Raw genomic sequence first — 16,426 nt, forward strand, 5'->3', positions numbered from 1 at the left:
CTTCCTTCCTTCCTTCCTTCCTTCCTTCCTTCCTTCCTTCCTTTCTTTCTTTCTTTCTTTCTTTCTTTCTTTCTTTCTTTCTTCTTTCTTTTCTTTTTTTTTGAGACAGAGTCTCCCTCTGTCGCCCAGGTTGGAGTGCAGTGTCATGATCTTGGCTCACTGCAAGCTCCTCCTCCCGGGTTCACGCCATTCTCCTGCCTCAGCCTCCTGAGTAGCTGGGACCACAGGCGCCCGCCACCATGCCTGGCTAATTTTTTTGCATTTTTAGTAGAGACGGAGTTTTACCATGTTAGCCAGAATGGTCTCGATCTCCCGACGTCATGATCTGCCCGCCTTGGCCTCGCAAAGTGCTAGCATTACAGGCATGAGCCACCACACCCGACCTGTAATTACTTTCTTCACCTTCTGTAGAAGTTCATGAATTTTCACTGCTTTTATAGATTCAATAAGCATTGAAGTGTGCTCAATATTTAAAATATGTATCTGTTCTGTTTTCCTGAAATTGAACCCTTTATAATGATACACTTGAATGTCAGAATATTATAATAAAAATATTCTCCTTAAGATATGAGATCTAGTCCCAGATCCATCCCTAACACCGTCAATTGTTGAATACCAATTTCCTTGCTAGTTTATTTTATCTATGTAAAATAAAGATGAGTTAAGAGCCCCATCCTGATTCTCAAACTTTTGAAAGTAATTGGGAGGAACAAACAAAATAACATTTGTGTTTGTATTGTGAAAAAAGTTAGCCAGTTCTACAAATGTATTACTTTATATTCTTTTTGAAATCTATATTTTCCTGGCACCATTAAATTACATAAAAGAAAATCTAGGACTATTTCTGTGTTAGTACTTCAAATATAGCATATGAAGTGGCTCTGTTTATATCTTTGAAGTCTGGCTATACCTACTTCTTTTCTACCATAAGTAAATTACCAACACAACCAATCCTTAGGTAAATATATATAGTGTTAAAATATACAAATACTGCAGAACAACTATCATATACTTTTGGAGGATGACAAGTAAAATGTGGAAACAAAGGGTCCTGAAATCACAGCTAACATAAATATGAAATTTTGCAGAGAGAAAGAGCCATCGCGAGTTTAAAAGAACTAGGTACACTAATGGAATCATGTATGTCTTTTGAACTACTTCCTCACTGTTACCTGGGAACTAATTAAAAGTGTGGGCTCCAGAGTTAGATTACCTGGGTTCCAAACTCACCTTCACTGTTACTACCTATGCAAACATAAGCAAGTTAAATAATATCTTGAGTCTCAGCTGCTCATCTGAAAAATAAGGCCTATAAAATGACTATGTCATAGAGATATGAAGATTAAATAACATTATTCATGTAAAGTCTTTGTAGAATGGCTGCCATGAAATAATAGTTTATATTTATATATCGCTTAGCATTTTTATTCCCAATAGTGAGATCCTAGATATAAACTGTCACTCTGCTTTTTAAAGTGTTTGTTGCTACATATCTTCTCTAAAATTAATGCATCCAGGAGACGAATGCTAATAAAAAGATAAAAGGAATGCAGGCAGCCATTATAAAACAGCAGTGAAACAACTCACTTTATCTCAACATGTAATATACTTACACAGTATCCATATGTTTTATCAGTTTAGCACGAAGTACTCAGAATTCAGAAGCCAAGAAGAACCTGAACCTGGGAGAAAACCCAATATATCTAGACTCTGTAATCTCACTCTTCAAAACCCAAAGATAGACTTGAATTACACAGTGCAGAGAGAGATACTTGCCAGTCCTTAAATCACAGCTTTAGTCCTTAACATTCCCCTAAACATCCCCTTCAAATATAGCTTCCTTCAAATATGTATTTCTTATCTCCAGGATTTATAGACATAGCTTCCATTGCCACATTTCAGTTCTTAGGAAACTGCATCATAAATAAGTAAATAAAAACTATATATCCCTGTATTTTTATTTTGGTAAAATTTAAGGCAAGCACACAAAAAATGCCCAAACTGATATAATTATTTCCTCATGTGTGAAATTAGCAAATTGTTATTCAAAGGAAGTAAAACTAGGACCAGAGAACTGGCTCAGATTTCTTTCATTATTGCAGTGTGGGCAGGTAGTATTTTTTAAAAGTATATATTATTTGTTTCAGAAACTCAGAAAGCTCTTGCGTTTAGTGAATCCCAAATCCCTTTTCAATATTGTTGGATAAGCAACATACATAGACATAAATTTCACTGTAAAGACACATGATGAAACAGCAGTTATAGCCACTGGAGAAGCTTCACTGTGCCTCTCACTGGCTGCCTTGTTACTTGTTAAGCTGTGCCTTCAGGGTAGTACAGGTGCATCTCAGCTGGAATTTGGTGTACCAAATAATGAGTACAATGTCTGGATGCTCAGATAAAGCAGGGCTTTGAGAACCCTTTGAAAAAAATTCATCTTTTTTTTTCTTAAAAATTTTATTGAGGTGTAGTTGACATACAATAAGCCATACATGCTTTAAATGTACAGTTTGATAAAGCGTGATGTATATGTATTCCCTTGTGAAACTATCACCACAATCAAGTACCCAGCAATGGGATTGCTGGATCCTATGACAGATTTATTTTTAGTTGTTTAAGGAACTTCCATACTGTTTTCTATAGTGGCTATAGTAATTTACATTCCCACCAGCAGTATACTAGCATCTTAATGAGAATTTTTGTTAAGCTGTCTGAGAGGAAAGCAGGGTGAGATGATCAATTCATAGTATCTGTTGGATTATGTCTTCCATTTGCCTAAGAAAACTTTACAAAGTGTTTTTTAAAATCCCAAATACCCAGGTTTTTTTTTTTTTTTTTTTTTTTTTTTTAATATTTCAATAGGCATTAGGTACTTATACTCTTTATGAAAGTAACAAAACCTCTTTCTTATTTTCAAACATATAGATGGCTAGTTGTTCCAAAAATAAGAAGGCCTCACTCTCTCCTTCCTTCCTCCTTGCCTGACTCTTTTTCTTTTTGTCTTTCTCCTTTCCTCTCCTTTCTTTTTCTCTCTTTCTCTCTATATAACAGTTCTTTTCTACTGCGGAAAGAACTTTCATAAATACAGAGTGCTTTGGGTTTTAGGAGCCCTATTTGAAAGAAAACACTGCCCTTTTGTTGCTGGTGGCCACATGAGACAGTTTTTTCACTTTTACACCCACGTTGAATCTCCTTAATTAAAACAATAGTCATTATCGTATAATGACTCATCACACAGTCATTTGCGTAGAAAAGGAAAGGAACCACTGGATGATGGAGTAGGGAGCAGAGTTACACTAACATTTTCCGTATATAAGTGCTTATATTGGGGAGACACAAATAATTTTATTTTTGTGATTCCTCTGATAAAATAATGCACTTTGTGATTGACGACAGACCTGTCTATCCCTTCATGTTTTCAACTTCCAACACAGATGAAATATGCCCCCTTAGATGCCCCTGTAGCTTATTCAGGGGTTTGGCCTTTTTGATCATTCTCATAATTACTCCTTTGAAATATTTCTTCGTTAGTAACCCCCTGTTCCACTTTGTATGAGATCTTCTGGTCCCTTATTTTTCCCATCTTGGAGTTTTTTCCAAAAACAAAATGTATTTTATTGCTTCATTTACTTTTTAAAATTTTCAGCTTTATTCACGTACATATGACAAATAAAATTATAATTTTAAGGTGTACAATGTAATGATTTTATTTATATATATATTGTGAAATGATTATCACAATCAAGTGAGTTAACACATCTATCATATCATTTAGTTACCCCTCTTTTTTTTGTTTTGTTTTGTGGTGAGAACATTTAACTATATTTCACATATACAATTCAGTATTTGAAACTATAGTCACCAAAAAGGTATATGTTCATTATAAAATTTATTAAACTATTCCTAAAAATAAATTTAAAAGAACTGAAAATTATTTCGTATTCCTATATACACCTGCTGTTGATGTTTTGATAAATATGTTTCCAGATCTTTCTATTTCTCCTTCCTTCCTTCCTTCCTTCCTTCCTTCCTTCCTTCCTTTCCTCCTTCCTTCCTCTTTCCATCCATCTCTCTAACTTGCTGTATTGATCAGTAATATATCATGAATATCCTTTCTTATAATAAATATTTAACTGCCTCATAATTTTAAGTGGCTGCATATAACCTATTAAAATGATATACCTTAATTAGCCTTCCTTAGGAGGTTTAGGCTATTTCCATGTTTTTGCCTTTAAAGATTATGTGTTGTTAACATTTGCATTGATTGTTAAATTCTGAAGTGGGCTAGTAACTATATCAGGCAATGAAAACTGTGAGGAAGACTCATTACTATACATAAGAAAACTTCCAATTGCAATTTGAATAATAATAATTCTGTAGGAGTTTTGTTTCTTTCTTTGAGAAATATCTTTACATTTTTAATATCTGTTTAGGGAGAATATACCTTTATAAATATAAAGGTTATAGTTAATAACTGTAAATGTCAGGAATAAAGTAGTGTTTTGGGTTGTTAAAACTGACCATAAGGTTGTGGAAAGAGTATAAAGTTGAAATCCACTGTCTAGAATAACTTCAGTCATCCCAGCAGAGTAGGGGAGAAAGGTCTTAGAGCATCACCATTTCCCTTGTGCCTTAGACTTTCTGACTGAGGACCCAGTTCATTCATTCAACAAAAATGTATTAAGCTACCTGGGCCAGGCATGGAGCTGGATACTAGCAATACAGCGATGAATAACCCTTGCTCTATCCTTGAGGTTTTCATGGTCCACAAGGTGTCGAAGGTGGATAGTTATTGCTGCTTGGGAAATTGTGGATAGCATCAGTAAGAATGAAAAATTCTGCTGGCTTGAACCTAATGTGCATCCTAGACTGGTTAGTCTTTAGGACTCATCACTTAGAATATTGTGCTCAAGTCCTAAAACATTTCTTGAAAAACGATTCTTGTACAGTAGGTTGAAAGTTGCTCCTTGACATGCTAATTAGAAAGAAGAAAACCAAAAGAAAACTGCTGCCTGAGGCTAGTCCTGAAAATGAAAAATAAGATCTGAGCCAACTTCTACATGTCTTGCCCCTTCTTGAGTGTGATCCACAGTGGCAGGCATACCGTCATGGAGACAGAAAAGAGTTGCCACATCAAGCTAGAGAGTCAAATTCAGCCATCTGATTGAATGAGGGTTTGGTTAGAAGACATTTTTATAGGATTGTTAGAGTACTACAATATATGCCCACTCTTACATACAAAGAACAAGAGAAGAATTCTTATTGTCCAGAGGTTTTAGCCACGTTTCTCAAACTTTAATGTGTATAGAAACCAGCTGGAGAACCTGTTGAAATGTAGATTTGTATTCATTAGGTCTGGGGAAGGGCCTGGGATTCTGCATTTCTAAAACAGTAATGTCAACACTGCTGCCTCATAGATTGCCCTTTGAGTAACAAGGACCTAAAATGTCTTTGTGCCATTGAGGATTCACCTTTTGTAACTTCATCTATTTGTTTGCAGCTGTAGTGATGGTCCTAAATAGCATGAGTGTCAGCTGGAGCGCCCGGATCCAGATTTTCTTAACCTTTTGCAAGCTCACAGCAATTCTGATAATTATAGTCCCTGGAGTTATGCAGCTAATTAAAGGTATGGACTAAAGTAAATGCTTTTTAAAATACTCATCTGCTTTTGGTCTTTTTTAACACTAACTTTTGCTTGTACTAGCAGAATCCTTAATTAGTCTCCGCTTGTGGAACTTAAAGTCTATATTGTCATCTAATTGATTTGAAAGGCTGCTACATTGTGAGTGAGTTGGTTTTTACAGTTGAATGGCAGAAAGAGGATTAAGACTGGGCCAAGCAACAAAATAAGGCATCAGTGAATTTTCTAGGTGTAATGGTTTGAGGTGAAAACTCAAAGTGGAAAAAAAAAAAAACTGCAATTTAGTTTTAATTACAGATAAATATGTCTTTTTTTAACTTTAAAATTGTCTAATAACAGTAATAAAAATTAAAGAGAAAAAGGTATCTGGAAAATAATAAAAGATGATCAATAATTCTTTGCCTTTCTGGTTATTACTCCTTTTAAATTGAGAATGGTATCCTCAAAAGAGGAGTCAGTATTGGAACAGCATTCCTAAACAGCAAAATTATATCACAATAAAATAGTTGTAAAAACTTAATTTTTATTGTTACATTATTTTTGATATAAAATTTGCATTTCTGTGATTACTTGCTTTATAGAGTTTAACATTTAATTTAAAAAAAGAAGTTGAGAGGTGATATTTAGAGTTTTAGTTGTTTTAGGAAAGAAGGCCCATGCAGTTTCTTGAATTCAGTGGAAATCGTTGGAGGACAGAGATTCACATGTGTTATTTAATTAGCAACAGGAATATAGCAGGAAATAAGAAAGTGAGAAGAAATTGTAAAGGAATGACATAACTTGGGCATGTTAAGTATTTAATGTTTACATTGATATTGTCTGTTCCAAGAAAGGGAATTTATAGAGAAATTTAATGATGTTGCAGAAGAATTGCACTAGGCAAAAGGAAATGCCAACTTTTGGTAAAATCATCACTTTTGGTAGAAGCATTAAACGATGACAAACACTGAAAGATCAGCTATTCTGGAGCTGGGAAAGGGAGCTGTTGTTGCCCATTTAATAAGCCTAACGGGAGATTTTAGAGCTCTGCTGGCGGAAATGCTTTTATGAAACCCGGCAACTGCAGCCAACGCAGAATAAACACAGTGTAGATTTTGACCATTAGAGCTTGCTCTGAAGAGAAGACAGGAGCTTCTCTTCTAATACAGGAGCTTGCTCGTCTAGTACAGCTTGGCCTCCACAGAGCTAGCCTGCTCACTTCTATCTTATTCATTAGGAATGTAGGCACAATAATTTGTTTTGTTAGTGCTTTATTTTTCTGAGCTAACTCTTCAGTCTTCTGTAAGGAGTTTCTTCAGTATTTGAAAAGTGCAGAAACTCTGGGTCATTGGCCGTTCTTTAATACTATATGCTAGTATTATATGCTATCACTTGATGATATGCTATCACTTGAAACTAAGTTTCCAAACTTAGTTTGGAAAAGATTATATGCTATCACTTGAAACTAAGATATATTTTCTTTCTTTTTCTTTTTGGTGTAATGTAAGACACTATAGGTAGCATTATAGACTATATTCAGTTTTTACCGGGTATTTATATATGTATATGAGGAAGGGTTTGGTTGCTCAAATGTTACTGTATTACAAACTCCTTGAGAGCAGAGGTTATGATATATCTTGAGTTGTTTTTGGTGGCTACAATACAGAGATACTTTAATCAATAATTGTGATATCAATGCTTAATGTGACAGGCTTATTCAGAGATCTCACCCAACAGAGAAATTCCCTGAGAATATTACCACATTTAATGTAAATTTTAACATTTTAGAGACCATTGTTAGCAGATGTATTTGCTCAATTACTATAAAATTGTGATTTTCTTTATCTCTCACATAATCACACATTTTTCACATTAATCTGAAACTCTAGTAAGAGACTTTGTTAATACAGATTGTGCTTTTATTTCTATTCTAATCATATCCTGAAAGTAGTTGTATGTAATGTATTCACTTATGAGGGTTTGTTGAACTTTCCTTTGAATATTGACTTTAATCTTCATGAGACCTCTGTTATATAGCCAAAATATTCCTGAATTCTAGAAACAAAATACCTCTCTTTCGTAATATTCTCAAAATGGCACTTTTGAAGATCTGTGCTTGTGACCCAGTCTTTACAGAATTTGGCTTTTCTTATTGATTTTTTGGTGCTGTACTCTTAGAAATATTGTGCCTTTATGCCAAAGAGACCACAGATTATGATAAAAGAATATTCAACAGACGCTTTTCTCTTAATTCCACTACTTATAGTTTTCTTCTGGAAGGACACAACGATGTCTTAGTAAAATGGGCATTTCTGAATTTATCGTATCATTTAAAAAGTGAGCTATGTTTGGGAATCATTTACTTTGATGGAAAAATTGTTTAGTATATAACTCAACATTCTCCATTTTTGGTCTTCATACTCACACATATTATATTTATATATATGTTGTGCCTGGGTAATGAATGCAGGAAAAACTGAGATTTGACTTGGAAGAGAGAGTGCCTCATACACATCATCCACCCGCTGTCCCCCTTATGTTTATTTACATGAAGTTTTATTTTAAAACGAAGTCTCACTTCCCATTTGGATAATCTCATTTGATATTTTCTTTGGGTAGTAGAAACATTTTTTCTGCTTAAGCTTGAATATTGACTGACTAAAGTGAATCTGAATTTCTAACTTTTAAAACTATTCAAAAGATATAAAAGAAAAAGTTCCATTGTGATTCACAAAATAGAGAAAAAGGTGATGAATAAAAGTGTTCAATTCACATGTTGCTGCAAAATTTATTGAAACCTATTCATTTTAGAATTCATTATAATATCTTTTCAATATTTCTAGGAAAACAAACATGTCATTCTCTAGGACAGGGTCATAGGGTGAGTGGACTTTCTCTGTAAAGGAAAAGATAGTAAATATTTTCAATTTTTCAAGCTGTATGGTCTCAACTCTGCTATTATAGGCTGAAATCAGGCAATACTTCATGAATGGGCAGTACTTCATAAATAGGCATTTTTAACTTATATGTAAAGAAAGCTTTATGTGCAAGAAACGATTGTGGCCGGACGTGGTGACTCACGCCTATAAACCTAGCACTTTGGGAGGTGGAGGCGGGCAGATCAGTAGGTCAGGAGTTCTAGACAAGCCTGACCAACATGGTGAAATCCCATCTCTATTAAAAATACAAAAATTAGTTGGGCATGGTGGCGCATACCTGTAATCCCAGCTACTCAGGAGGCTGAGGCTGGAGAATCGTTTGAACCCAAGAGGTGGAGGTTGCAGTGAGCTGAGATCGTGCCACTGCATTCCAGCCTGGGCCACAGAGTGAGACTCCATCTCAAAAAATAAAAGAGGGGGGAGGGGGGAAGGATGGCATTGGGAGTTATACCTGATGTAAATGACGAGTTGATGGGTGCTGACAAGTTGATGGGTGCTGACGAGTTGATGGGTGCAGCATACCAACATGGCACATGTATACATATGTAACAAACCTGCACGTTGTGCACATGTACCCTAGAACTTAAAGTATAATAAAAAAAGAAAAAAAAAAGTCTTGCAGTTTGGGTTGGCAGACATGGTCCTCAGGATTTTCCAACTTCTGTTCTAGGAGGTAGGCTTCTAATGAACAACGTGGGATATACAGAAAGCAGAATGGTAAATTGTGTAGGAAAGGAGTCCTGGGATTTATTTCCATTTCCTCATTAAGGGTAGAACCTTGGCTACCTCTGCACATTTTTTTGCCAAGTAAAACATTATCTTCATTTTTAAGAATTCTATTGTATTCATAAAGATTATAATTTACAGAAAACCCTTTAGTCTTCTTTTATGGTCACAACAGAGGCATCCTCAAACAGAGGATTGTTTTTCAATGACGTTTTCATCTTTGTTATACATTTATTAAAAGAGAAATGTGAAATAGTGTTAATGATCAATATACTTTTGGAACCCCTTCTGTAGAACGGGTACAGCATTGATAAAGATGGTAATCAACAGAGAGTAAGAAATCTATACTTAAAACAGTATGGTTCTCCACACCCCCACGTTTCTGGTTAAGAGTGAATAAGAACCAATTCTCGGAAAAATCCTAAAATCAGTCTATTCTAATTACAGGTCAAACACAGAACTTTAAAGACGCCTTTTCAGGAAGAGATTCAAGTATTACGCGGTTGCCACTGGCTTTTTATTATGGAATGTACGCATATGCTGGCTGGTAAGTCGATAGCTCCAGATCTGGTGGTTTATGTAGTTCATTAATCCCATTATGCACTCAGATTAAGTGCCAACCAGGGTGCCAGGCAAATGGGAATAGGCATAATCCACATAATAGCAATAAGGTATTGTCCCCTCCACCAGGCCAATTACTTTGCACATGACAACACAAACATAACAGGTTTCTAGTCAAGATGACTGCTAGATTTAACCTGATGTCATAAAAAACAAACAAATGCAGGGTCTTAAGATCCAATAAAAAATTACTTATAAGTATGTACCAGTAAGGACATAATAATGCCGCAAGGTACTAGAGAATAATACTTTGCTTGTCAAAAGGCCTTTCAGCTGAAGCTCCAAGGGTATTTACAAATAGTGATTAATTGATTTTTTTTCCAGCTTCTCCTGAGAGAAGTAACTCAGATGTAGAAATAAGTATGACATTCCCAGAAGGTAATGGTAATCTAAAGGCAGAGAAAGAGAAACCAAGATAATGCAGTCAACTCTGCTAGACAGTCTACATTTAAAAGGACCTTACATGTTCCTTAAAATTTCCCCAACATCTGAAAATTTAAAAAATAAAGATGATTAAAATCATGATGCCACAGATATATTTCCTTTGATGTATGTCCACCTGTGATACCTACCTTTCTAGTTAAGGCATTAAAACTTTGTATTTGTACCTTGTTTGTTCAGATACTTGAAAACTGGTAATCATGGATAAGAGTGGGACTTTTTCTTCAGTAAATTTTATTGACCTTGTAAGATTTAGTTTAGATGATGGTTGCAAGAAAACCTACAAGGTATTATTTAATTATCAAAATCATTATAGTAAGATTAAATTTCATTGTTTTGGGGTAAATTATGGCAATATTTATTTTTAAATTATCTATAAATCTCATTGTTATACAGCTTTAGCTGTGAGAATGATGTAATATTAGGAAATTATACTAGCTCAAAAATTATATGAATGCATTTCCAACACAAATATAATTCCTTTTGTTTCTTTAGTTTTTAAGATCTTACCTTCTAGCCAATGCGTGGAACATAGATGTATTTCAAAATGAATGGAGTGTTTACCCTATTAATCTCATTGAATTATGAAAATATAGTATTAGAGGATAATTAGGGAGTATGGGAACTTAAAATTTTAACATGGCCTTTGAGGCAAAATACGTTTGAAGATTGTTAGAAGATTATAGCTCTAAGGAGATCAGTGTAAAATATTTGTATATTCCCAGAATATTTTTATAACCATTATATGTAAGCATTAGTTTAGAATCACTCAGTATTTTTGAAGTCTTTTTGCTTTTGTCTGAAGCTCAATGTGGTGCTAGACATCAAAAGAACTGAGCGTGATCACAGGGTTAAAGCAGAATCAACTGTTCTATGGCTATTCAGCCTGGATCAGAGCTCTGTGCCCTGGGGCTGAAGCCAAGCTACTGGGAGGGTCACTGGGAGACACCAGAGCAAAGCAGGGAGGTAGAGAAAGCTTTCAGCTACAGCCAAGTGTTGGGAGCCGGGCAAGATGCAATCACGAGTGTGGAATGTGAAGATAGTCACAAGGGAGATTTGATTAATTCTGTTGAATGAAATTTCTTTTGCCTGTGAGTACCATAGATCTGTTCCCATGCAATCTTAAAATATTCTTTTGCCCTCCTTACTTTTCTAATAGCCAGAACTAAAAATTCAGGTCACTTGCTTTATGTAGAGCAAAATTTCTCCGCTTATGTAGGCTTTTGAGGGCCAATGAATTTCTCCATGGATGAAGACCCTTTTCATTTTGAATTATCGTATTAATATTTAACTTTATTGATGCTGACCCCAAAATATTACTCTGATTACAAGGTAAAAGGGGTTTACATGAACCTTTTTTAATACTTTTACCCATATAATCCTCATGTCTACTCCTTATATGAAAGACCAAGAAACCATTGATTTCTTTATTTCCTTGAGGGTTCAATCACAGTATTGGAAAATAAGTCCAGGATTTAAAATGGAATGTTATCTGATACAAGTGGCTTATGTAGGGGACAGATAAGTAATTGTTTCTATAACAGGTTGTTGTGCTACCTGAATGCTGCTTTGTGAAGACGCAGAAATAATCTGGCTGTTAATCTATGGTCATCAGTCTCAGAAAAAGGAAGCTGTGTTTAGAAAAAATATAGTCTGTTGGTGTGGAGTTCTAGAGGAAAAGTTATTATCTGGATGTTAATGAAACAAAATGGAGCCTAAAAGAATTCCAAAGAGAGGGGCATTTATTTACTTGCCAAATGTGATCCCTGCCTTTCTGACCTTTCCCTTGCTTTCAAGATATAATTACAAGACTGGGTTGTAGAATTATCAGTGGGGAACTGTAAATGATTCTCCACTCCCTATGCTGCTGCTGTAACAAGTTTGACACCCCCCTAAAAAAGGTGAGAGCATTGAAAATGAGTAAGTCAGAAGCAAAACAACTATTGTCATCAGAGCTTACCGCCCAGCCTGTTAGCCTGTAAGTAAAAGCAGCAAGACCATTGTTGTTCTGGAGACCTTGCTCTGCTAGCATGGAAAAAGATACCACCAAGCCCAGGGTGGGGATATGAATAGAGGAGGCTTTTGTCTCTGAGGAATGCAGAACCTTTCTAGGATGATAAAGCTACTTCACAGAAACTTGAGTAGGGGAAAATAAATCATTAACTCAGGTCACACAGTTGGGTCAGAACAATGTTAATAATATTGCCAAGGTCTGCATTCAGAGAAATACATCTGCCAGTCCCCCTTGTGGCCCTGGGGAACTCAGTCCCATATCCTGATCCAAAGCTAAACATTGCTTGGTAGGGTTTTCTTTTTTTTCAATTGTGTGATAGAAAATCGCTTTCAGTGTCTTTTTCTCTTCCTTTTAAATCCTATCCTCAATGGATTTAGTCTTTGTAAAGCACTTACTGGGATTATGTTGTACTATTGTGTCAAATCTAATCTAAAGAAGAAGCTCCTTTTAAAAATAATTCACATAGTTGGGATTGGAATGCTTTGCTAGCATTGCAGTACCTTTTATGCACAATCATGGAAAAGATGGAACAATAGATCTTATGAGCATTCTCTAGAGGCCTTGAAGTGTTGTAAACCAAAGAGAATATCATGGACTCATTCCTGGAGACTAGAACATAAAGGTGGATTTCCCACAGGATGTGTGAATGTTTGGACTAAAACAAGAAGCTTTCTCCTTCCTACCCACCACCCTGCTCCAAGCCCTTTCCTTTTCTCTACTCCCTGGAGCTATGGCAAACATATGAAATTTTGTTCTATTTTTCATAAATATTTTCTTTCTTGCTTTAACATTGTTGGAAAAGACTACTTTCTAAAACAACTATTAGGAAGGAACTGGCTATTTTTGACCTGAGAAGCCTAGAAATATTTATTGGTGTTGTGATTTTTCATTGGTGGTGGTGTTTGTTTTTTGGGGTGCTTGTGTTTTTTTTCTTTTCTCTTCCACTACTTCCCATTGCCTCAGGCTTATAGCAAACACATCAAACCCCTCTTAGAGTGCATATTCCAGATCTAAGTACTGATTGTCACTTGCTTTCATGGTGTAACTATAATCTCTATTTATAGAAACTTATTTTCTAGTCATTAAAAAATTCTTTGGCTGCTGACTTTTTAGATCACCGTTATTGCTACAGTTCTGTCAGCTCCTCAATTGTTTCTACTTAAAACAGTCCTTAAAATTGTAGACATTTTAACCTTGAACATCAACTGACTACTTGTGAATTTAGATGGTTTTAAAAAGATGGAGCAAGACAGGTGTCATATGCCTCTGTGTGAAGAGACCACCAAACAGGCTTTGTGTGAGCAATAAAGCTTTCAATCACCTGGGTACAGGCGGGCTGAATCCGAAAAGTGAGTCAGCGAAGGGAGATAGGGGTGGGGCCATTTTATAGGATTTGGGTAGATAAAGGAAAATTACAGTCAAAAGCGGGTTGTTCTCTGGCGGGCAGGAGCGGGAGTCACAAGGTGCTCAGTGGGGGAGCTTTTTGAGCCAGGATGAGCCAGGAAAAGGACTTTCACAAGGTAATGTCATCACTTAAGGCAAGGACCGGCCATTTTCACTTCTTTTGTGGTGGAATGTCATCAGTTAAGGCGGGGCAGGGCATTTTCACTTCTTTTGTGGTTCTTCAGTTACTTCAGGCCATCTGGGCGTATATACTTGCAAGTCACAGAGGATGTGATGGCTTGCCTTGTGCTCAGAGGCCTGACTACAGGTTTCTTCATCTTTGTTTTAGCTGGGGAGATACTTAAAGTATGTTAAGAGCTGATGAACTAATATTCTAGCCACTTGATTTTAGATTTTAGAGAATTTGTACCTATGAATCTGTGTTCCTGCATACCTATATAAAAGGTTACTTTTAATAACAATAAGATAACAGAAGATTATATTGATTATATTGAATATGTGATTTTTTTATTTCGCAAAAATTTTCTAAGCATATAAAACGAAAAGGTAGAAAGGTCTTTGCCTTCATATGTTTGGCTCTTTCTATAGTAATCCCTCTGTCACACTTGTACTGCAGAATACTAAACGGGCGCTCGTTTTCCTGTGCCTAACCCCTCTGACACAATTTTGTGCTCGTGTGCTATTCTCAGTCTGGAATGGCCTCACACCACCTAACTAGGGTAAGATAAAGCAATTCTTAAAGGTTCAAGCTGGGTGATGCCTCCTCTAGAAAACCTCCTTTGACCTACCAGGTTGGGCTAGACCTGCCCTCTGGCTCCCATGTGCTTGCTCCGTATTGGATCTGCACTGTATCACACTATTCTGTGGGAGATTCTATGAACTATGAGCTCCTTGAGACTATGGGCTTACCACTTGCCTATTTCTGACATGTGATAAAAACTCTACAAATATGGCTAAATAGAAAAATGTTTTATGGGAGTATTTAGTTGTTATATATTTTCATCTTACTATAAGTATTGTTATAGTTTTCATAATTCTGTGTTCAATGTTAAATATTTAAAATTTGAGACTTTGGAAAATGGTAAAATCTATTAATAGTTTATAATTTGTTTATCTATTTTTAGGTTTTACCTCAACTTTGTTACTGAAGAAGTGGAAAACCCTGAAAAGTAAGTAGCCAGATGTACCCTGAAATTTTTGTGAAGGATAAAATTTAAGATTACATAGTTTGAAATGCAGACTTGAAGAAGGAATTCAGTGTGGGCTAGTCAATCTTATCATCATCATCATCACTATAATTCTTAGATAAGATTTATTTGACTTTATCATAAATTATATACATAATTATACATTATAATTATATACAAATAGCTTAATTATATAGTCTACTTTCAATACTAAGTTGTCTTTTAACCTGAACATAGGAAAGAATAAAGTTATATTTTAAGTAGCCTATCCCATATAAATGCATACATGTAACTTAATATGGACTCTCAATTACCCACAGGATAGCTTGAACTCAAAAAGTTAATTTTTTCTAACAATTCATGTAATCTTTTTTCATAACTATAGAATTAAAGTGAGTAGTGTAATTACTGGATGATTACTTACAAAAACCTAGAATACCTGCAGAATGTTATAGGAACTTACAAATTTGGGGAGCTGGATAAGTTTTACTCTTTCTTTCCAGGTAGCAATTTGATAAGTGGATGATTTGATGGTGATTTATGTCATATTTTCAAAATGAACTAACTTAGAGAAAAATGAATTATTCTTATAATTTGTTCATAAACATTGGATGTTCTACAGGGAAAAATAATTCATGGGCAAAAGAGGGAAAATTTAGGAACTGTAGTATAGGATAAAATGTAGACTAAATTATAAAGTTATTTAATTCATTTTACTTTATTGAACATCTGCTATGTTCCAGTCACTGTGCTGGGAACAGCTTTCATGATGCATAAGACTTGTCTTGAAGTATTTTGTTGACTAGTCACTGAGTCAAATGTGTAAACAAATAAATGTAACAGTGTGATTGGTACCAAAATAGATTATTTATCTAATTTGGAATAAAGGAAAGAAGGAAATACTTAAGTGTATCTAGAGAGATGTTGTTTATAATAGTGTCTCAAATGATGAGTAGGTGTTCCTTATGTAAACATAAGTGAGAGAGAAAAGGGGTATGGGGTGGGCGGTGGGGAGAGAAAGAGAGAGACAGAGGAGAAACACACACAAACACAAACAAACACACACTGATTTCTAGGAAAAAGAACAAGTACAAAGGTGCATCAGTATGAAATAGCCTGGACATCAAAGAATATGCCAAAGGATTGACAATTCACACTAAGATAGACTAAGAAATTCTGGAACCTAGAGTCTTGGGAAATGGTAAACTGATCATATCTGGCCAAGTACCAGGAATGTCAGAGTTTAGAACACACAAGCCAGCAATTGGTATCTGATTCAACTGCTATGCAAATCAATATGTAATTTAAACATGTGAAAGTCTATTTTATTAAGAAATATGACCAATTTATGCTAGTATTGTCATATTTATAACTGGAATTGTAGGTCGAGAACACATACTTCCCAAGAGCTAGTTCTTTCTAAGCATTACTTGGAAATGGCAAACTACCTTATGACTGTAAACCCATTGATTAC

General features: G+C 35.3%; 1 protein-coding gene across 1 annotated transcript in view; it reads left to right on the forward strand.

The window, feature by feature from the left end:
* The window catches only part of SLC7A11 (solute carrier family 7 member 11), a 74,325-nt gene that overhangs the window by 13,488 nt on the left and 44,411 nt on the right, over positions 1-16,426 (forward strand). The window contains exons 4-6 of the mRNA XM_023226007.2: positions 5,501-5,626; positions 9,733-9,832; positions 14,890-14,934. Of these exons, the coding sequence (XP_023081775.1) occupies positions 5,501-5,626; positions 9,733-9,832; positions 14,890-14,934 (271 nt within the window). The remainder of the gene's footprint in view (positions 1-5,500; positions 5,627-9,732; positions 9,833-14,889; positions 14,935-16,426) is intronic.

Source organism: Piliocolobus tephrosceles, chromosome 3, assembly GCF_002776525.5.
Source record: "Piliocolobus tephrosceles isolate RC106 chromosome 3, ASM277652v3, whole genome shotgun sequence".
In the NCBI taxonomy this organism is placed as follows: domain Eukaryota; kingdom Metazoa; phylum Chordata; class Mammalia; order Primates; family Cercopithecidae; genus Piliocolobus; species Piliocolobus tephrosceles.